Source organism: Phaethon lepturus, unplaced genomic scaffold, assembly GCF_000687285.1.
Source record: "Phaethon lepturus isolate BGI_N335 unplaced genomic scaffold, ASM68728v1 scaffold29294, whole genome shotgun sequence".
Taxonomy (NCBI): domain Eukaryota; kingdom Metazoa; phylum Chordata; class Aves; order Phaethontiformes; family Phaethontidae; genus Phaethon; species Phaethon lepturus.
Window position 1 is genome coordinate 21,221 of NW_010537466.1, and position 24,294 is coordinate 45,514.

The 24,294-nt window shown below is 39.1% G+C and overlaps 1 protein-coding gene across 1 annotated transcript; it reads right to left on the reverse strand.

Moving 5' to 3' along the window:
• Positions 1-1,931: 1,931 nt before the first annotated feature.
• On the reverse strand, positions 1,932-23,926 carry YWHAQ (tyrosine 3-monooxygenase/tryptophan 5-monooxygenase activation protein, theta). Its single transcript, XM_010286498.1, has 5 exons — positions 23,535-23,926; positions 7,259-7,382; positions 4,561-4,724; positions 4,089-4,184; positions 1,932-3,005 (listed from the first exon to the last, which is right to left on the reverse strand). Exons 1-5 carry the CDS (start codon positions 23,826-23,828, stop codon positions 2,946-2,948), a joined length of 738 nt encoding a protein of 245 aa, XP_010284800.1. The 5' UTR covers positions 23,829-23,926; the 3' UTR covers positions 1,932-2,945.
• Positions 23,927-24,294: the final 368 nt, after the last annotated feature.

The window sequence follows — 24,294 nt, forward strand, 5'->3', positions numbered from 1 at the left end:
TTGTTGCAGTTAAGACAGTAACTCTGCCCCACAGGATTTACTGTATACAACCGTCTTCTGCATACAAAAAATCCCATCCTTAAGCAAACAAGACACTATTGTTTTACTAAAGCGTCTTGGATCCCACTGTTAACTGTATGTCTGGCTTGCAAAGAATAAGCATGGTACGGGATTTGAGATGTTAGTCTGTCCAACATCTCCTAAGGTGTGGGGCATGTCCTCTTAGTGCCCCACCTGAGTGAGGTGGGGCAGCATATAAGTGCAAATTATCTGCTGGAACTGGAAACCCTGCTACTACATGAATGCACCTAATTAGTGCAACTCTGAGTGTTGCACTAATAATGGAATTTACCTGGCAGGGGGGGTGAGGGTGGGTTGTGGAACTAGGCAAGGTCATTTAGGGAATTAGTCTATTCCTTTTTTGCACCATCATCCTACTCCCTTTCCTTCCCCACCCCCCCAAAAAAACCGAACCAACAATACACATAATGGCCAAATTCTGGAAGTAACAGTATGAGAAAAGATGCTGCTGCATTCAGAATTATTAAAATTCAAGAGTTGGTGGTGCAGATTGAAGACTCATTTCTTGCACAAAGTGTAGATGCAATGAACAAGAAACAGCTAGAATTTGCCCAGCTTGACAGATGTTAGAAAGAGCATTTAATAAATTTAAGCCAGAATCTAGATACAAGGCCCAGATACTGTTTCTGTAAGGAAAAGCAACAACTCTCTCAAAAAGTTGCAAAAGGAAGGAAAGGTGAGAACCATGTTAGCTGACAATGAGGTGCGCACTCAGGCAGTACTCCAGACAGCGGCAAAGAAAGCAAACTCTTAAATGAGCAGATAGAGATGTCAGCACTGAAACATTTTTCCTGGAGAATGAGAGCACTTAGGAGTCAAAACTTTTATGAAAAAAGGGATCAATAAGAAATGCATGGGGAAGAGGGAGAAATTATGAAACCAAAACACCGATTAAGCAGCATAGGAGTTTATGTAGAACCCTGCCACACAGGACTTTGACAGCAATTCAAAGTGACTGCATGAAGAAAACTGAATTGATACATTTTTTTATTTTTTTAAAAGCAATGCATGTCAATTGAAGCACATAATCTGAACAGTTTTATTGTAGGAATGCTCACTGTGCACACTCAAAGAATGAACAAAACCATGGAAGGTGGAAGATGTACCATCAGAAGCCTGCAGGGACTAGTAATGTGTCTTTTTTCATTATGTCATATCCTGTCTAGCCAGGACACTAACAGGAGTTAAATATTTATTTTCAAAAACCCACCAACATGGAAAACTAAGAGGTAGAGGTTTAGGAAAAAACACTCTTAAGTGATCTACGGGAGAAAAGAAAAAAGGAAAAACAAAGAGAGCAACGTATTCTTACAAAAAGCTCCAAAAACTGGGGGAAACAGTAATACAGAAAGCAGTCTAAGAACAGAAAGCAGACTATGACATGGCAGCACACAAACTGTTTGTTCTAGAGCAGGATGAATTCCTCTGCATTTCTAAAAGTGTAGCTGGAATACTGTAACAATAATGATGACCATCAGTGAGAAAACACAACAGGAGGACAGATCAGAGAATTGCAAGAGATTACAAAAGAAAAGGTATAATTTAGATGAGAAGATTTGGAAGCCATGGAAGAGTATCAAGAAACTGGCTATTTTTTCTTAGGTCATTATTAAGGTGAAGCCATTAGCTCAAGCAGATTCACTTGAGAAGTCCACATGTCAGATTAACTATGAAAAGTTATCCAGGATATTTTCATAAAATGCACATTGTTCAGAAATGAGCTCATTTAAGAGCAGACTTTTTTTAAAAATTATACACTGGATTTGAGAAAGACACTTCTAGCACACGATACTTACATTTAAGTTTAGCCCTTAAGCGATTACATGGAATTGTTACAAGTCAAAAGTAAGTGGTTTATAAAATGTAATTTTATTTAATGTTACTTTGCTGTTACAGAGGGCATAACATTTTCACAAGGCTTTTTTGGGACTACAATCAATGATTAGCAACACACAATAGTGGTCCAAACTCTCTAAATAACAATCACTGGACAAACTTGACACCTTCTCACATGTGCACAAACCTGCATGGAAAAGTACTAAATTTTATACTTGGACATGTGAACTTCAATTGGTTTTCCCATTCCAGTGTATTAAGAAATGACATGCACTTTAGTCTGCCAAAAAGCACTGCCTGTACTCCAGCAGTAACATGCTGCTTCTAATACATAGTAAAGTGAATACCAGAACTACAAAGGCAGGAGTGTAAGTGAACTTTTATTGGGAAGGGATATCAACTGAAACAGCAGCAACTGAAGATTCAGAGAAGCCCCTGTTTTTGAACACACAAGGCTCTGTATTACACGATACAGGAAGCAACTCAATTTGTCATTTTCCAAACTAGAAATGCTCAACTTGATCTGGCCCAATACTTCCATATTCCTACTGAAAAGAATACACAGTAGCATGTGAAAGTCAATTATGGAAAGGAAACCCTGCAGAGTAAGAAGGGAATGTGGAGAATTAAAAGCTATGTGGAACACTCTTTAGTTGCAATTAACTACATTTTCATATCTTACTGTAATACAAAACACAGTCAACTGGCAGGTACTGGTTCAGATTTGATTTTAAATACCAGGTACACTTTAGTCCGCTACATAAGTGTTTGGAAGTTACTTATGTTTATATGAAATGAAGCTATTAATACTTTTCTACAGCAGTAACCGCACACCAGGAAGGCCAGGACAAACACAAATCAAGGAATGGAGTTTTCCCAAAGCTGCAGTGTGAAAAGACTATAAATTGATTTCCATACACATGGATGGGTTTTCTTTGCTATAGGAAATCCAAGTGGAGCTATAAGGAATGGAGACGTGTAAAAAGGTTTCTTGAGAAGGAAAGGGAGAATGACACCCCACGTGCAGTTTAGTTTTCTGCACCTTCTGCAGCATCACATTCTTCTCCTGCACTGTCTGATGTCCATAACTAGAACGAAAAGAAAAACAATGTCAGCTTTCAGAAGTGCAGCTTTACTTCCAAAAGAAGGGACAATTACTGACTGTGTAGAAATGATAACGGATTAGACTTAAGGATGTCTACAAAGTAGCAGCGCACTGCAGCTCTCTACAACTCTGGCTTCCAGTACTTGCTCGGAGAGAGGCAATTGGAAATAGTTCCCCAGGCACAGGGCACAACTGGCTGCGCACTTCAGGTATTAGAGGCAGAGAAGACAATGTTCTAAACAAGTCCAGACTTTCGTGCTTAAATAGGGAGCTACATCATCGATCCTAGATCATTCAGCAAGTCTGAATGGTAGCTTCATGAGTAACATCCATTTCAAAAGCAGCAGTCTGAATCTTGAAGGTGAAGATTACCATTTTGGTTACTGAAGCTAAGTATCTTATAGTGCTAATAAGACGTTTCTACTGAAGCATTATTGCAAAATAATAAATGTTGTGGTAATTTAAATGCAATGAATATCCAGAGAGGATATCCCTAAAAAATTTTCTTTCTTACGTATCTTAATAGAACCTAGGAGTTCCATTAGGCACTTTTTAAAAATGGTTAATCATTGTAATACACACTCAAACACCAACTGATTTTACTCTTATTATATTGAGATTCTGGATCTTTTCTTTTAAATTAAAATCAGGAAAATTATTAAAGCAAGTGGCACTGGATGTACAACAGGAAAGACATTTTGTTTCTGAGGTAGTCATCCAAAAGTTTGAGTAAGAATCTCTGACAGATCATGGACTACTATTTTTTGACTCCTTGTTCTATCTTGTACATTAAGTTACCTGAACGCACGTTCTCCCCCTCCACTGAAAAGGCCAGCGAGCAATGAAGAATGTGAGCTATCCAAGCTGTTATTCCAGATTACACAGCATGAAGTTGCTGACATCAACTTACACTACATTCAAATTAAGTTATGAAAAGCTATAGTAAACAGCCCAAATCAGTGCTATGTTTTGCACTAGAGCAAAATAATGGTTTTGTTTCATCACAAATTCAGCCTAAGCAAATACATGGTTACAGAACTAGGCAGCACATAAAAAGGCAACTTACTGTTAGGTTGTCTCTAAGCAACTGCATGATGAGAGTACTGTCTTTGTATGAGTCTTCGTTCAGTGTATCAAGTTCTGCAATAGCCTCGTCAAACGCCTAGAATAATTAAATCATCTTTAGTCTTTCTATTAAGTGATCATTAAAAAACCAGAAGCTAAACCTATCAGTAAAGGTAGCTAAAAAAACCTAAAAAAGGCAACATTAGAAGTTAATGACCTGAATTGCTCTGCTTAAAAATCAGAAGCATAATAAAAATACAGGCATAACAAAAGCTTGCCACTCTGCTGAAAATTTAAGTCACATTGTACAGCCTGCTTGTACCCCTTTAATCCCACTAACAATATGAGCTTGGAAACCAGATACATTGAATAGGATCATTTCCTGCATAAACTCTAGGAAATAATTGTATTATTTTAAGCATAAACTCTCTTCTACTGTCCCTTCAGGCATACAGAAGGAAAAAGTAACTTACTGTCTTTGCCAGTGTGCAGGCAAGCTCAGGATTGTTGAGAATCTCATAATAAAATACAGAGAAGTTAAGAGCTAGACCCAAACGAATTGGATGTGTTGGCTGCATCTCCTTCTTGCTGATATCAAATGCCTCCTGATAAGCTCCCTGTGAGTTTTCTATTGTTTCTGTTAAAAGAATGAGAATCATTAAGGGGTTTTTGTTTTGTTTTAAAGATATGAGTATTTAAAGTACTCCATTAGTAGGAGACTGAACAGTCCTCTATTTAAGCCCGCTCCTAGCAAAACACTGCACTTACTTTAATCAAGGTAATGATTTTAAACCCATTTTAAGTACAGCTGCCACACTGACAAAACACAGGGAGCAAATTAAGCTACTACAGAGCAAAGGTATTCAAGAGACAGATAAACACACAAAAGTTCAAAAATACAAACATCCAAGATGACTATATTGCCTCAATGACCTTTGATACTTTAGGTACAAAAAAACCAACAACATTGTGCATTACTTTTTCTACAGAACTCCTGCTTCATTCTTTGCACAGGATGGACATGGTCATGTGAGTCAGGTGCGCAGAGTAAAGGCGGCTACTGTCTGATGGACCCATTTCTTGTTGAGGAAGTTTGGAAGGCATGTACTGCATGTTCCTGAAAAATGGAAAGTCTGCCTCCAAAAATTGGGGGTAGTCAGGTCAAGATAAAAAAATCCCAAAGGCTGCGCCCAAAATAACTGTGAGAAATACCACAGAGGTTACCAAGCCAGAGTTAGTACTTTAGGAGGAGAGCTACATATAGTCTATTCCAGATTCTCTTCCAATAGATGACCAAAGGGCCAACAGCCACCCTAAACATGCCTGCAGAATGGCAGGAGACCACAAGAAAAGAAAGGCCATTGTCAGAGCTCAGAATACAGCTCTCTGAGGGAGCCAGTACCATAATTACTCTAGAAAGTGCTCGGAAAAAAGGAGTTTGCTAAGTAAAATCTGTTAAGTATTCAAGGGAGTCACTACACAGACTTGGATTTTACAGTATTCACACTGTAATGAGTGCTAATAGACTATTAATTTGTTGAGAACAGGTGAAAAAAAAGAAAACCTTGCAAATGCAGGAAAAAAATTAGCTTGTAAGTACATAATATAAATATAAAAATATATTTTATATATGTAAATATTAAATATATTTGAAGCTAAGAAAATAACAGATACTTAGTGGTGGAACAAAGAAGCTTCAAGTAAAACTCCTAGAAGTTTGCAAGAAGTCAAGCACAAATGTATGCATGGTGATACACATAAGCTGTAACTTCCCAGCAAAACACTAAGACCTGCTTAGAAAGGTTATCAATCAGTCCCTCTTCTACAGTAAGCACCCGTATCAGCATGCATATCACTTTAAATGCAGTCTTTTTAGCCAAGATAAGCTGGTATTTCTCTGCTCAGAGAAGCCCAGATTTGTAACTGTTGCTCGAGACAAAATATAAATCAGATTATCTTTGTGAAAGCCAAAGACAAGTTGTCTCTGCTACATTTGAACCTGCTGTTGTCATTTGAATCAGGCAGAGGGTTAAGAATTTCTGAATGCAACTCATTAATGCAAAGACTTTTACTCCCATTTTGTATATTTTCATCTTTCAACTTAAATGCTCTTACAATACAAGGAGACTAACAAAGTCTTTATTTAAGTGACAATCAGCTCTGTCCTCTCACTTTGTAATTCAACCCGTTTAAACTAGCCAACGCTAGTTGGATGCCTACCATGCCCAACCCAAAGGGACAGTCACTTCGGCACTCTGCCTGCTCCAACAGTCCATCTCCTTTCTGCGTCATGGCATCACTCCAGGACTAATTTTAGTTTGTTATATAGAAATGTATCACTAGCTTATGCCATACCAGAGATTTTAGCATCACAACAGTATCTGGGCACCTTGCAAGACAGTTCTAATACTTCATATTCAATACATCCTCTGAATAGAGTTAAAAACCTCCCCAGAAGAGCTTCCTGAGATACTTACAACCACCTATGCTCATGTTCTAGTTTCTAGGAATGTTCTGTGTTCTCAGGACGCCCACTAACAAGTGACAATACCAGCTGTGAAGTTTTACAGGCCTCTCCTACTAGATCCAAAAGGGCAAACTAAAGTTACAGGGACAGTATTATTCCTGTGAACATCAACCATTTCAGAGTGCAGGTCACACTTCTTTGGATAACTGACCTCGCAATTTTGTTACTTCTTTGTAAACTTAAGTGACTACAATGAAGTCTGCTTCACACTAAAATGGTTAAAACTTACAGATCAATAGGACTCCCATCATGAAATAAAAAAATGTCGCAGAGATCTGTTTGCTCTTCCTCACCAACTTTATTTTAGTAAAGAAATACAAACAATCAACATTAAATATGTTAGCAGAGCTTCACCTAATTGTTTTCCAGAAGCTCCGAGCAAGCATTATGGAACAACTAACCAGAAATTTGGGGTAGATGACAAGAATACCAGCTAAAATTCCCTGGCATACTATGCTGAAGGTCTATTCAGAATTTTACTCTCCGTCTGTATGAACACTGGGGATTTCCAACTGAAATATAGTTGTTCCCACTCAGCTAACTCACGTGAATTCAGAGTAAGATACTGACACTTTATGTACTGTTCCCTCACCTATGGTCAAAAACTGAAGTTCATTAGCTACCAAAGACCACAAGGTACTTACGTTTTCTGTCATCACCACAGGCAACTTCAGCAAGGTATCGGAAGTAGTCTCCCTTCATCTTCAGGTAGAATACCTTGCTCTCTGGATTAGTTGCATTAGCTATTAAATATTTGTCCAACAGCTCCTGAAACAACAACAACAACAACAACCTTGACATATTACATATGCCACTGCAACTAAGTTCAATCCATTTTTCTTCTCTCCAGGAAGTTTGGATGGAGTCAAATGTTTGCTACAAGGAAAAAACGGAGTTTTAAGGCAAAACTGTGTAAAGGCACAAAGCTAGAAACTACATTAAGATGATCAGTCAGACATCTGATCAGATTGCAGAAAAAGTAACAAGAAAAGGTTTACTGGCATATAGTTTAGGACCAAGTTTAGTTTCAGGATATGCATGTCTCATTTCAAAAACATTGTTGCAAATGAGTAAGCTTTTACTGGAAAAATGAAACACTACGCAGAAAGTTTCAAAGCTATTTATAAATAACAACTTGTTCGCCCTTCACAGGAAAAAAAGTAAGAGAAACAACTCCACTGTTTGTTTGTGGGTTTTTTTTGTTTTTTTTTTTTTGGTTGTTTTTTTTGGGTTTTTTTTTTTTTTTTTTAAATAAATTGCATTCTTTAGACATTATAAGGAATGTCCGGCCCACCTGCCAGGAAGAGCCAAGGATTTGAACCCGCCTAGCCGGTAGCCAGCCTCACCAAACCGTACCACCTCTTTGCAAGGCTGTAAAATAATACTGGCTCCAGCGCAGCCGGGAGGCATCCTCCATTTCCACCCTGCTGCTCCCGGGAATGGGAAGGGCTATACAGTGCAGTCCAGCACACCCTGAGCTGCTGCTAATATCGCTCCCCTTGCTCACACCTCTCCTGCCCAGTAACTAGAGGGGCAAGGAAAGGTTTACAAGCCTCCAGCAAGAGGACAGAAGTCTCTCTCCAAGGCTACAAGGCCTCCTAGCTCTTCCAAGGTAGGGGTGAAGGCAAAGGAGAGAAGAGAGACAGGATTTTCCCCCAGCGAAGGGGATAATTCAGAGAACTGACAAGGGAGAGAGCAGCTTCTGGCTGACCTCCTTGTCCCTGGCCCCAGTGATTTTACCCAACTCATTACCACACTGACCCATGTTCTCTGGAGTTGATGAAAGATGGGAATAAGCTCCTATAGACTCAAGGAAATCCTGCAATACTCAGAGCAACTTTACACTTAGAATTTAAGTAAAGATCTGCATTCAGTTATTTTGAAAAAAAACAGGTCATAAAGCAGCAGAAAGTTTCAACAAAGCTTGCAAACTGTTAAGTAAGATTTTTGTTACAGGAACACGTATCCAAATTCATAAAGCAACTACAAAGAACGTGTTTAAGGAACTGTAAGCTTTCAGGGAAAAACCCCTTAGCATTTTCATTAGCAACTGTACCACTATAATCAAAACAAGCTAATTTTAGACACAAACCTACTCCCTATGCATACCACCACACCGTTATTACTTCCTTTAATAATCAGCGGTAGCAGAGCAATCCAGCTGAAAGCGTTTACTCATTCCACGTCCATTTGAGGTGCTGGCAATTATTTTATACCGACACTTGTAGCAGGTCTCTTCCAACTGGGTGAAAAAAGCATTTTTGCATCCACACAGTGTGCTTACCATGGATGTAATATTGCATATAACTCCTCAGACAAGCTCCCTTCAGAGATTCCCCCTACCAATGCATTAAGAAACAGTAAAGAGTTACAAGCGCTCTTATTACCACCCTAGAGGAAACAGCAGGAGAGTAAGGTGATACCACACCTGACATATCCTTCCACTTACCAAATCAGAAACAGACAGTTTTAGGGTTTTCTGTAAGGCTAGAAAACCACAGCCAAAGGCTAGATACCGGCTAGTATGGCATAGGGATAAGTGGAAAATTTGTATTAACAGTTTAACACAGTGACACATGCAAGGGCTTGAGCAAGCGTATTGAACAGTACACCTCACTGGTGTCATGGAAGAACAGCAAAACCGTAGGTAGGTTTCAAAACAAGAGTTAAGACAAAAGGCAGATGGGTAATACAACCCAGTATTAACACTGTTATTTTGCATGAGTCATTGCCATATTAGAATGAGTTATTCCCACCCTACAGGTTTCTGCAATGAGAAAAACTTCACATTTTAGATCGACATTTTCCTTATGCTTTTCTCCTATGACAGATGTCAATGCCAGCCATAAAAGCACAACACTACACAAACCAGTTTCAAAGTCTCAGATGACAATACAGTAACCTCAAGTTTAACACTGTAGTTAGCTTTTACAAGAAACTGCCCAGAACTGAAGAAGGTTGACACATAACACACCTACCTTTAGATAGTGACTGATTTAAGGAACCTTTCAAAGGGTAACTACCAGTCTTTAAAGGCGATCCCAAGTTTGGGACTGCATTAAGCAGCAGAGATGTGATTTAGCCATGTGCTCACATTAGATGTGAAAAAGCTATGCCCACTATGCTCTAAGAAGCACTGACCAAACAACCAAGAAAGATATGTTGGATGGGATTTTAAACCAGGTATTTGACAAAACCGTATCTTTGATTTTTCTTTTGAAAGCTGAAATAAAACTTTTCAGATGTTACAACTGTATCAACAAGCGAAAAAACAGGTATTTTTCTTTTATGCCTTCCAAAACCTAAAGGTTTATTGTAAACTTAACACACACAAAAAATTACTGATCTTATTACAAATCTGTGTTTGGAGGTAGCTCTAGCAGTAGAGTATCTTGTGTAACTGAAATGGCTTCGTTATGACTTAAAAATAGTAACACCCTGGAATCTAGTGTATGCTAAATAATGTTTACAGGATAGCTTCAGTGTGTCTAATTTATGCTGAGCCTCAAACCTACATTCCCTAGAGCATTAATGCCCACTTTTCTTTTTTTTTTTTTCAGATGGGGAGGCCATGCTTTTTCTGGGAGCACAAAAGGGTTTTGCCATGGCCCCAGCCCTACTGGAAGCACGCAGCACTGCAGCCTGAAAGTGCTGCCCCCACTATGCAGGTTTGAAAACCAGGGCTTCTGTGCAGATTTCGGAGAAAAAAGTGGATGCTGGGAGTGAACTGTAGTGTTTTCAAACAGCAAAGAGTGTGTTACGTACACTGCTTTATTTCCTAGGCATTCCTCAGTTGAAGAAGCTGAGCTGCCCAGCCAGCAGCTCCCACTCCCAGTTCATCTTGAGGGCCTCCTAATCCTTACCACAGAACATGGTGAGAGAGAGATCTGTGCCTTCGTCAGCTGGGGTGGAACATCCTCATTCTGGACTTCACATACACGGTTTTTGTTTTTTAATAGCCTTAAATGGAACAAGATCTCATTTATGAATCATGTAGGATAAAACAGAATACAAATAGACTTTGAGTAAAGGTAGTTATTTATCTATCCAGACGTTATCTTTCAAATCAATAATGTATTTGGTACGCTTAGTGAGCCATTCATCTCAGGACATCATCATTTCTTGGAAGGCATCTTTCCCTCCCTCTAACAGACAAAATGTTGGCAGTGAAGTGAGAGCAGACAGCACAATAAGCTGAATGATTTGCTTTACACTGTTCTGAGTCAGTAACAGATAGGAAAACTCAAGATTTCCTACATCTGTTCTTCATCTTTCCCTGCTTGAGCTTTTCTACCTTTCCATCAGACAGCAATCAGCCAGGAATCCTTATTTTAAACATCAGCTGATAGTAAGTAAAATGAATACAGGCAGCCTGAGCAATGAAGCGGACCTCAGCCAATCTCAAAATTTAGCATAATAAATTTTACCTAAAAAGAGACAGGCATCGCCACAGGTATGATCCTGTGGTGAAGTCACCCAATACAGTAGACTGCCATCCATGTTCACATATAGCAAAAACGTCCATCACTTTTTTTTGTCAGAGAAAGTTATGTATCAAAATACACTTGCCACCATCATTAAGAACCGTGACTGTTCTTACCACTTTCTAAACCAACACCTGAACAACCTGCAAGTAACTGCTCTACTATGTCAAACATGCCTCAGACGCTGCCATGAAAAAGCACATGACATTCGAGCTGCTGGCCTGCCCTGCTGGTGAGTGACTCTCAGATCCATGAGCAGTATGAAGATGCAAGAATCAAAGCTCTGTCCTCCAGCCAGACCCTTCCATGTCCTGGGGTGTGGTTGCATTAGAACAGGTTTGCACTGTGACAGTTTGTGGTTGGTATCTGCTACTTGCCCCACACCGATACATTATTCTCGAATGGCACGCTGGTCCTCCTGTAGTGTGACAGGATTTCCCACCCCACTTCTCATTAGTGTTGCTCATCCATCTCAATTTATTTCTACCTTCACAGTGTGCTAACTCTCTTGCTGTCCTAACAGCATCATATCCTCATATATGATATTCTTTTCCCCTCCTACAGAAGGCAGGCTTGTTTGTTTATCTATTAAAGAGATGCCAGCAACAAAAGGCTACCGATCCCTGGAACAGATCTGCAGATGTCTGAAGGAGCCATGGGGAGAGGCTAGGAGCGAGGCAGCAATCCACTTCTTCCCCCTTTAAAGCTGAAATGTTGGTGTTTTGTTTGGGGTTTTGGTTTTTTTTTAAATTTAATTTTTTTTCTCTCCATTGGCAGACTAACTCCTTTACATGCCAAGAGAAAGTTACATTTCAATTGCCTTCTTGAATCCTTCTCCAGTTCCACTTTTGTTCTTTCCCAACTGAATAACTGTCTTGTCTTAGTCGCTTTTTCCCCTCTGCTTAAGCAGGAACAAGGGTTGAACATGTGGTTGTAGTATCAGATCACTGCAATTAACCTGAGCCAGAAATACTATGTTTAATTCATCTGCTCTCATCACTTTCCCATTTTTTCAGATTTATGAAAACAAGCCTTGAAGGAATATGCCAGCCATATCTTTACTTGAAGTGCCCAATACAGACAAAGCAGCTCCCTGAAAACACAGCTCCTTCATAATTACGTGTGTATGCATCCAGCCAGCATCTCCTTACATGCACACATCCCCTGCAATTCATGCACCATAGGCTTTCTGTTACCTGTTTTCAGGACAACCCCTTCTTTTGAAAGCTGACATCAAAACAGGAAGTCCCATCAACCTCCCTCCATCTAAGCCAAGTTTAAAAGGCAAGCCTGATTGAGACATCAAGTTCAACCACAGCATACACTGAATACTTTCTGCACAATTTAACTATGTAGTAGGTTCAAGTGGCATAAAGACACCACTGCTATCTGATCTGTGCTGTTCTCTCTTCAAACATATTCAGGTATAAAGTATCTCGACAGCAAAGATGAATTAAAAATAAAAAAAATCTTGAATACCAAATTGACCTTCAACTGCCTTCACCACTTGTGCCGTTTAGAACTGGACTTCAATAAAGCAAACACATAAGTATAAGTCTCTGCATATATTCCAATACCATTAGCTAATAAGTATATTCTTCACACTTATCTGTTCAATACCAGAGGATGAACATGAACCAGGTCAGCTCCAGAGATTATCTACGGATCACAAGTAGTTTAAGGTCAATTTTCAAAGCAAGCTAAAGATACCATGTGCCTAGGTACTGACAGAAGTTCTCAACGTGGTAAACTGTGGTAAACAATGCAACCATCACTCAGATGTCAACACCTATGACATGTTTGGGTCACATCACCAGCACCAAGTTATTTAATTTTATACTATTAAAAGACTGATCTACATTGCCATTTGCATTTCCCACCAACTTAGTATGGTACTGGAGCTACTTAGTGCTTTTGCTCCACCGGAAGGAAAAAAGTCAATGTAAAAGCAACTATCATAAGCAGCAATGCTCTCCAAAAGTCCGCCCCCATAAATATAAACTGGTTAAGTTGCTGCATGATCTTTAGCAAGGAGCAGTGTGCAAATGTTCAAAATTGCTGGTACACAGTTTTGTGAATAAAGTCTGTATGAAGTTTGAGTTTCAAGTCAAGACTGTTCCAGCAATATTCTTGAGACTAAGGCCCATGTATCTCACTTCCAAGTTGTTTAAAACACCTTATTCCAACACCATCTTCATCTTTTGGGCATATGATTTTAAATGCTATTCTTCAAAAGCAAACATCATAACAGTTTGTGGCAAGTAATTTGTATTTGCAGGTTTTAGTAATTTAAGACAAAGTCCTCTGCTGGGCTTTAACTCATATGACACAAAAGGCATCTACAGGAAATCCAGCAGCATTACTGTTTTTTGATACAAGAACAAACTAGTCAGTATCAATGCATATAATATATAAAAAAAATTATATTCCTCCTTACACCATGACAGAAGAAGTTCAGTGATATGGGGGGAAAAAGAAAGAAGACCAGCTTGAACTTAAATCAACTGCTCAGAAGCTCTCTGCTGTCCAAGTGCTTGTCAGACCTGCCAGCAGGGGCAGTGCTACCATTCCACAGGGTACTGATTTTCACAGGTCTTACAGAGACTAGATGGAGTTTTGTTGCTGGTTCCTAGGCGTTCCTTCCCTTCCTGAGTTGACACAGAACATTCTCTATTTTGAGCTTTTAAGTGTTCTTTGTTTTGGGTTTGTTTTTTTTTTTAAGAAGTATTGAAGCTAGCCACCAGAACAGATGTTACAGGAGTGACAGCAAGTACCTCTGATTACTTCATGTTGTACTTGTCTATAACAGAATACACTTACTGGCCAAACCCTACAGAACCAAATGGTCACATGCAAGTGAAGAAACTGTTTCGAAATAAACCTATTTTGAGACAAGGTTCCTTAAAAATAATGCACATGCACAGAGTGCATGTCAACACCGCTTTTTTTTGAAAGTTAACTCGCCACCCTGAACATGGATTCAATGTCACAGTCCCATCCAGAAGATGAACAGCTTGCATCCAACAGGCACACTATGCAAAGTGTGCGACACTACATAAATTCAGCCACGGATGCAGCGTGCAAAATACTTAAGACTGAAGAATTTTTCCAAGTATTTCTAAAGGTCCATCCCGCTCCAGTATGAGAAAAACCACTTACAAGCAGCATACAAGGAAATGGTTTCCACCATAACTGCAGTCAAGAAGTAAAGCTAAGAAGTTGGTGAAGTAGCTCAGACCAATATATTCCTTTAATAACTGTTAAATGTCAATTTAAACACATTAGATGTTCCAAAGTGTTTGACAGCACAGATGATCGGTGGAGGCTCAGACCTTTCAGTAAGGCTTCTGCTCACAAATGACTGCCTGTTTTAATCGTCTAGTAAATTGGTATTAAGACTTCTTGACTATTTCAAGTATAATCAGTCATTCCAAAGTCCACAGTATGACTCACTGCAACCTAGGTGTGTTTTAACATTCAGCAGTTGTTTTCTTGACAGGAAAGGGAGAGTCCCCTGCTGCAACAGTAAGATCACTTTCAGAAGTGTAATTCAGCAGAAGTAAGTTCTTCATTCTTCTGGATTCAAGCTCTATGCATCAACTCCTTTTGGGAGAACATTAAATAGTTTTCATAGACACCTCTTAAGACCATTAGTATTTCAGTTTTTATATTGAGGAAAATACGTGCATGCCTTTCCAGTAATGGCATGGCCTTAAGATGACCTTACAGAGCACAGTCAAAAGCAGAGACAAACGTACCTGGCATGGAAACAGACAGGGTGACCTCATTCATCTTTTCCATTTGGTTCTGAGTTTTTGTCTACATAGTTCTAAAAACTGGCAGTCAATATTTAGGATTGGCCCTGAATGAAGTATCTGGAATCCCACTTAACAGATGCATTGGAAGTCTGAGCTGCAGCACGTCTGCCCACACTATTCCCACCTGAGGTTGAGATAAATTTCATCTAGAATTTACATTCACTGCTTATATTTCTCCTGAAACAATAAGTTAGAAAGTTCTGTGGTCCTCAAATAACTATGTAAGCCAGGAACTACAAGTGTGTGGAAATGCAAGTTCTCCTTTCTATAGATTTTCATCAAACAAAACCAACAATCCAGTGAAAGTCAAAGAATTATTCAAGTTTTTATGAAAGAGCCTAAAGTTTTCCCCCGCCAATTGTAGAAATGAGTCTTCAAAAAAAATAATTTCCCTTTTCAGTAATTGTAAAGTTTTGCTGAAGTAATGGCCATACAACACATCCAAAAGCTTTCAAGAAAATTTTCTTGGTATCAGACAGATCTCAAATTGATTCTAACATTCTTCCATGATTGCATTTTCCATATTTCTAATTCCTCAAAATACTTCAAGTGTTATTTTCCTCTTAGTAAGCATGCATTACTGACATCAAATTCTTCCCTTCAGAATCCTGACTACCTAAAAATTTCTTCCAGCATCCTCCATTTGTGATCTTTCATAATGACAGAATCAAGCAAAAAAGCCTAAATTTGCATTTAAAAATATTTCTATGTTCTTCAGCTACAGAAGCCTTGAAGGTATGATTAAATGACTGACAATACTAAAAGTCAACAGCAGCATGCAGGAGTTACGTGTGTTTAAAGTACATTGCCCTTGTGCAAATAAGTGACTTTTAAAGCCAGTCTTTCATGATAATAAACAAACACTGGAGGACCTAAAAGTTTTACTTGCTTCAGTTCTGCTCTCTGTCTGGGAGCCCTAGATCAGAGGCTTGTGATCACTGAAATCCAGAAGGATAATGAAACAGATGCACTTTCTTCCCATCGCTTAGTGCAGCTGGAAGAGCCTTTTGCATTGTCCAACTTGACCTTGAAGGAAACCCAGCAATGTGTTATTTCATTCAGTGGATTAGGAGGGTGACAGTAATTTGTTATTCCCCAAATAAGACAACCTATAATAATGAAGTCTAACCTTTTAAGTCAGAAAACGAGAAGCCAACATTTCAGATAACCTTGTTACAATCTCTCATAGCAAGTGAACCTTGACTTTCTTGCTAAGGCCCTGCTACCTACTTCCATTTAAAACAATTCCTGCTTACAAGAAATTTGCAAAATGTACTCAACTTCAGAACAGAACTTCCTGAAGAAGTTTTATCCAGGAAATGAGGCTGTCAGTCTGATAACAGTGTATGTAGTGTATTTAGAAAATTTATTATCAGAACCAATGGAAAGTTTTTTGTTTCCAGAGCCTAATATGACTCCCATATCCAATTACTTCAGTGGATGGATCATATGAATTAAAGGACAGAACAAAGACTACCAGCGCAAGGAATAAACCTTTATCAGTGTTAGAAACTTGTAAATCAAACCCTCGATTCCTTTAATAAATTAAGAGAAAGGCACAAGCAAAAATCACAGCTCATTTGGGACCTTCTAAATCATAGGTCTTTACATCTGATGTTTTGTGGGGTGCACAGAACTACAGGATGTGAAACTCTGCACTTACATTATTTTTACTGCCTCCTATGTTTAAGTGCCCAGTTCACACGAACTGTTACTCAGATGTACAGAGTGAATGAGCAAATTACAAACTTACAAGTCACGTGCATGTTCAGCTGGAGCATTATGATGTTGGTTCCAGCACCCTGGGAAGCAGAAAGGATGAGGAGGAACCTGTAAACATCAGGCTAATGAACACAATAGAGCTATATGGAGTAAGTGCTACAAATGCAGTGTTCAAGAGCAGTCTTACCTTACCTAGTTAGCCTGTGATAAAATTATCTTCAAGTTTATAGTCAAGTACAAAAGCACTTAAACACAAACAGCAAGTAACATCTAAGGGCACCAGACCCATCATTCTCAAAGACCAAGAGCATAAAACTAAAGAAGAGGTAAGATCTACTCAAATAAGAAAACACTGATTAACCAAGCACACACCTTCACCTACCAAACTTACAAAGAAAGCATATTCATGCACTTTTACCAGCCCTCTCCCCACCATTTTCCTCACTACCTTCCTCTGAAAATAAAGTATCTACCATTACTGAAAACAGAAGGTGCTTCTGCACCCATACCAAAACTGGTACAATCTACGTTAATAATGTGCTAAACAACCCCAATTTTTGCCATCACAAAGAAATCAACCGCTAATAACCTTTAAGCTTGAGCATGCTCTTTCCTCATCAATTTCTCTCTCTCTCTGATATATGGTCTTCTATGTTTACTTCAAAAACACATCTATCATATTAGTATCTAGTAGGTAGTAGAAATGCCTGCGAGACAACGATCTAGCAGGTAAGCATGAGAGTGATTTACAAACTCTGTTAAAAGCTTCACTGCATTAGCAGAAAAATAGAATTTGTCTTTGTTGTCCAGTTCTACCTAATGAGCACATCCTACTTCCTCAAGGCTACCGAACTAGTAAATGTCCTTCATGAAATTTAATAAATCTACATGTACAAGTGGACCGAGGTATGGCACAGACAAAGTTTTAATAGCCTTGACTACAACCAGGCTAGTTAATCTATAGCTTAACCTCATTAAAAAAATGGATATGACACTGGAGATACATGAGGCTTTGGTTGCCCCATTCTCAACAGCTGGTCACCTGCATCGGTATTACGATTTCCTATTTTCAATTAGTCCACATCCTGCTTCTCACAGGATGTTAACATTCAGGACAGGCCTTTCAGAGCTGTTGGGAGCTATGACTTTGCAGAAATGCAATTCTCTGGTGGCCATTTCTTAAATTTTTAAGAACAAACAAGCCGTTATCTTCATTTTTTTCTACTTTCAACAGACATAAGCTAACCCTGTTCTCAGGTTTACCTCAAGATGAAGATACCCATGCAAATCAAATCAGTGATCTAAACTCACCCCAGTAGCTTCTGAAAAAGGAAATTACACTGCACACACAAATAACATAATGGTGCAAGTTTTCAGAACCTCAAACAGAATACCTTTCTGCCGTTTATCTTGTATCCTTCACTAGCTTGCTTGTATGTTTTAGAAATTCAGTATCCAGTCACAGAGGGAAGGGGCAGCAAGCAATGACTGCATGGGATGGAGGCCTCAGCTACCATCAGAATGCCTTGAACTATTTTTAGTCAGCCTTTAACAGTTTTCAGCCACTTCAAGAACCTCAGCGCATTCTAGGCTTTGTTTCTGCAAGTGTCAGTCCTTTCTTAGAAATGGATTCAGTTTTCCCTGCACAGAAGTGTAGTACTCCAGCATCAGATTCTAACAAAGGGCAAAAACTGATGTAAGAGAAGGTACAACTATGAGTAAGTCAAGTTCAGATCATTAATTTCAGTTTCAAGCATACTAAACCAGCAAAGATTCATGCATTAAGTTCCATAAGTCTTACCAGAAACATGTTGACAAGTGCTAGAAGTTGTGCTAAGAACACAAAGGAGAACCAACTCCCTCCCCACATATTACCTTTCACCAAAAAGACGACTTTCCAATTAAAGCATTCATTTAACATTCACTCCACAATTCTGGATTTGCCAAGAAGCATTGCTCCCAACCTAAGGTCTGGCTTTGAGTCATGAGGTAGCTAGTCTTTTTAGTCAGTTACTTAAAAGGGATGAGTCAGTAGCATTTGCCTTAACTTACAAAAGGTAAAAAAAGTAATACTTGAAACACTGTCCCAACCACTACCAGGACAACTAATTCAAGTCCAAAAGTAGTATTAACTTAAGTGATTAGTATGCCTGACCTTCAGAATAAAACTGTATCTTAATAGGTCCCAGTGTCAAAAGACTCTAATATCCTTTTAGTCAGATACCAGTTTTACCTCTACAACACTGTTTATTTCTGTATAAATTCTGACCACTGAAAATAGGAAAGCACAGAAAAAGGATTCACAAGACATGAAACTCTACTAAGTTGTTCATATAGCAGCATCAAACTGATATTCACTGAATCTGCCTGTAAAGATTTCTGCATATATAATAAAAATCAAGATTTTACTTTTCTGTAGGCCAAAGATAACAGTAGGGAAAAAATAGGGCTATGGTCAAAGCTTGTCATCTGACATCAGATATTTTAGCCAACATGAGGAATCTATTTTCTGCTGCAAGAAAACACCAACTTCATTTTCAATGAAGCTATGAACTTGTGCTGTTGAGAAAAGCTGCACTGCACATTACTTTCTAGTATGGGGATTTTTGTTTTGTTTATTTTTAAGTGATTAACTTTAGAACTACATCTACAAAATGGATAACATCCCAAAGTGGACACAGATTTTTACCCTTGTTTTTACTAGTATTTACTGTTTCTTAATTATGCAAAGCAGAAGTAGTAACAACATCGCAAGCTGGGGGGAGGGGAAGGAAGGAAAGGGGAGCTGGCTAGAGCAGCACACCAATACATGTGCTTTCAACAATTAACACTGCAATCTCACAGAAGATCAGCATCCTCTCAACCTTAAGACAGTAAAAATTGAAGATACACCTTACAGCTCAAGACTATTTCATTGCAAGCACTGCCACTGGGTACAGAAAAGAAGCAACAGCACAAGTCAAGTTACCGCTGGTCCATTTTTAAAAGATCACGATGCTCTTGCTCATTTCTAGAAAAATTGGCTTACATGGGCCTAACACAGTGCAATGTAAAACTGTTTGCAGAGGACATCATAAAAATAGATGTTTGGAAACAACTGGAAAGCCTCATATATGTAATTTTTTTATGCAAAAACTTAAAAGCATATTAAAATAAAGTTTTAAGTTTCAGCTAGAAACATGAGGACTAAGTCTTTTAACCGTCAAGATACAGTTGTTTCCAAGCCCTAATGATTTTTGCCATTGCATCTTTCTTCATAAACTGTGGGCAAATAGCTATCAAATCTCATCTCTATTGCTCCATGAAGAGCTCCAACAACATCAGGACATAAAAACTGAACATACGCAGAGCACTATCAAATATACCTGGAAACACCCTCAAGTTGCAGGTGAACTGCTTCCAGGCAAGGGCTGGTCTCCTTCCTTCCTTTACACTAGTTCTCCTTAAAGAATGAAGGAGCTTGAATGCAACACGAGTTACCACTATGCTCTCAGAAAACCCACCAGTTTAATCCGCTCCCCCCGAGAAGTTACAATTCAAAAGTTACCTTTTTTGAAAATCTGATGTCACTAAACAGCGCAGTGTATACACAATAAAGGATTAGTCTTATATTGTACATTCCATCTTCCAAATTTCACATATTATTTCATTAAACCCGTCCCTTCTACATTATCTAGTATCCCTGTCTTGAAATCACTCAGAGAATATAAAGAAATACGAACTTTGTGCTCAGAGAGTATATGAAACAACATACTTCAACTTTACCTTAAAAAAAGTTAAGTTGCCAACCTATTTATTTAAGGACAAGAGTTTCAAGAACAGTTTCAATTGTGATTAATTAGGGATGATTCAACATTAATTCTCTACATTATCAAAGAATTAGTCAATCAACACAGTGACTTCAATAAAGCCTCCTAACATACCTTTAAATAAAACATTCATGCAAGTTGTTTGACAAAGTCATACCACTTCTTCATTAAAGATCCACTCTCACCTGAAAGACCAGTCATAAAATTAACAGTTAAAAAGGTTCAGTCACATCTACTCCTACTTGCAGGATAGGCAGTTAAAGAAATGTCTTCACTACTTGGCATGAGATGGAATATATTACTGTGACCACTGATGTTGGCTGTACATTAATTAAATAATTAGTAAAAGTTTTATTTATGTATCTATATATAGCTATCTCAACATAATTTTGGATGTTTGTATTCTAGTGGTGATTAAATTTCAGTTCCTTATCAAACCATGCCCTAAAACAATGCCTTGCCTAATTGGCTTAAGGCATTCTTTACAGAAAAAAAAAAAGTAATTGCAGATTCAGTGTTGCTGCCTTTTTAATCAAAAATTAGCAGTACTTTGTAATGCTAGCACAAGTATTTCTAAATGGAGGTTTGTACAACAGCAGATACACTTCAGTTTGAAAAGCTGTGCCATACCAGTATAAAAAAAAAAAGCCTTTTGAAAAAACTGTTAGTAGTATGACTAACAGCAGTCACACTCCACCCAACACATCCACCCTTGCTAAATCCAAATACTCCTGATGACGAGCAACCTTTCCATACTACTTGCCAGCAGTTGTTTCAGTTTAGCTGCCTTCCTAGAATTAAAAAAGCATCTCTGAGATTCAACTTAAGAGATCTAAAAAACCTACAAGCAGTTACTATAGCGTTAGTAAAGAAGAAATTATCATTCAAAGGAGGAGTCAAAACCACTTTGTGGCTCAGCTTTAGGAAAACTAACCTTTGTAGTGCCTGTACATTGAGAGTTCCAACCTCTTAGATGCTGACTCATGGATCACAGGAGTGGTAAATGGAGGAGGAAAGGGAGAGAAGCAGAATGGAAGGTAACTGCACATGGCCCTCAAAGTACGAGTAAAAATCTGAAGGCTTGCAGTAGACAGCTGACATCTCCTCCTACCAAAGGCAGGAGGCCAGTAGGGCAAAACAGGAAAAGCATGCACAGCTGTAGGTTTCGGTCTTCACTACTTCCTGCTGCTTTCCCGGTGAGAAGGGAAGGACAGAGTTGCCAACCAGACCGTTGCTGAGAACAGTGAAAGACTAGAATGCAAGGAAAAATTTGGCTAGCACAGGAAGAGCTGGCTTTCCCTGCCTAAGAGGTTTGTGTTAGCACAACCACTAGACTACCTGCTGTCCACCATTTGATGTAACTGGAATAATTTCAGTGTAGACACTGCGTGAAACGGCTCGCTACCTTTATCATTCAGAGACCTTCTATCTCCCTATGGAAGCATGAGCTCCTTGTCAAGAGGGCACAGCAATCAGTATGAAATTTTATGCATAACCTTCTCTTAGGAACTAGATTTGGTAGAAGGACAGAAGACAATAAGAAGTCTGAAGAGTGAGCTTTATGTTTAGGCCCCAAGAAGTTAGTTCTGAAGTGGGGCACTGAGTAGACAAGATCAAGAGGAGTGACAACAGCACGAATGCTGGCACCCCGTCACACAGGTTCTAGTGAACCTGTCACAGGAAAGAGGAATCAGTACCCTACACAAGACACATCACTTTCACAAAGGTGAAAGTTTTACAACTTAACTACACCTGTAACTCTAGAAACAGCTTTTTTGGAAGACATAGACTCTTCAATGTGTTAAGGAATTAACTCAACTGATGCATTAAGCTAATAAATTTCCAAATTATTTTCAAGCAAAGGTAAGTCCTTTTGACCCATTTAGGAAAAAAAAAGGTGGCAGCATGCAAGGAAGCATATAGGTATTTTCAGTACAAGCCAAAGAAGTACTCCCTTGTACATGAGCCAAAACACTTAATCAAGAAGCAAATTCAGTTACTTCCAAACCATCTAGTTTTAAATTCAGGTATCCTAAAACCAATACATTAACCTCAAAATTGTTTATTTCCTTACAGACTTGCTTCTTCCTGTTCTCATGTTAGCAATACTAGACACCAAAAAAAAAGTAACTAAGAGGAGTAAATAAACCACTGAAGACTTATCTACCACACAACTATTATTTCATTACACATATACAACTTCCTGCAGCCACAACTCCCTGGCCACGCAGAACAGGGTCCAGCAGCCTCCACACTGCTGACACGCATCTCTTCAGCTCCCACTACAGTGCAGTACAGTTTTGCTATCGATAGCATCTGGAATTCTGCTGCTTGTACAGAAATTTATTCCCAGACTTTGATTCATGCTCGGGGTGTCGTGCCAGTCTTCACACCTTAGTTGTACATTATTCCATAATTACTGCAAATTCATCCTAAAGTTTCCCCTGAGAAGTCAGCTTGAATCTGACAAAGTCAATTTCTACGTGGTTTTATTTCCTATCTTCAATATAGATGTCTTACTTTATAAAATCATTTTATATTTAAAAGAATCCTCAAAAAGTCTCTTAAAGACCCCTTGAGAGTATTTTTCTTCACAAGAAGTAAATGAAATGCACAACTAGTTACTTTAAACGCTTTTAACAGGTTATTAGCTCTGATCTGAAGAGATAAGGGTTTTTCTCATTTTCTTCTCAGCTTACCTTATAAAGCTTACTAACCACAGCACAAACAGGCACAAGCCTAAATTCTCTGCATCTCTGCAATTACCCAGTGCAATATTGCATATGGATCACTCCATCAAAAACATACTCCAAACACACTCAAAATTGAATGTGTATCTAAAAATACCTCTACGCATACGGGGCGCATTGCACAGTGAAGAGGATCTTCCTCCTCACAGTAATCCACTTAAGGGTTGCAGAAGTTACTGGACTGACTTCCCCTACCCCAGCATAATACTTCACATGATATTCTCCAGTCAAGTTCCCAGTCTTATTCCCCAGTACAGCAGCACACATGAATACTGTATTTCTTTCTCTTAAAAAAAAAAAAAAAAAAAAGGAAGAAAAAAAGAAAGTCCCCACTCACCAGCACAGTGGTGCAGATGGACCTGAGCTCAGATTCCACCTTCTCCCGATAGTCCTTGATAAGTTGCATCTTCTTGTCACTGGTGTCTGTCTTCTGCTCAATGCTAGAGATGACCCTCCAGGCAGAGCGCCGCCCCCCCACCACGTTCTTGTAGGCCACTGAGAGCAGGTTGCGCTCCTCGTTGGACAGCTCGGCACCTTGCTCAGTTACTGCCTTCATGCAGGTGGCCATATCATCGTAGCGCTCAGCTTGCTCAGCCAGCTTGGCTTTCTGGATCAACTCGGTCTTATCCATGGTGGCTGGCAGTAGGGCAAGAGCAGTATAGTAGCAAAAGCAGGAGAAGCTGGCGATGTCACACTATCAACACAAGAACGCACCTCAAAACCTGCCAGAAAGAAGACAGTAACCATGATGCAAGAATAAAACACTACCAAAAGTGATCTTATGCCACCCCTTGCAACACACCAAAAAACAAGCATCACAGCAAGCCTTGCCTGCGTCCCCTTCCCCATCTCCAGGTGCTCCTTGTGGACAGACTGCAGCATCCTTCCCTTCCACGTGGGGCTATGGGGAGAGGCACTGTCTCAAGGGTCCACCCCTAGGGAAACCACGACCTAGAAACCCAAGTGGGGAAGGCACGCTCAGCGCTAGTCAAAGGACAGCAGCCTGAAGACCAAGTGCTGGAAATGGCTATTTTTCCATCAGAGCAGACTTTATGTCTTAACCCCCCTTTTCTTCCTTGCCTTACGTGAACATACTA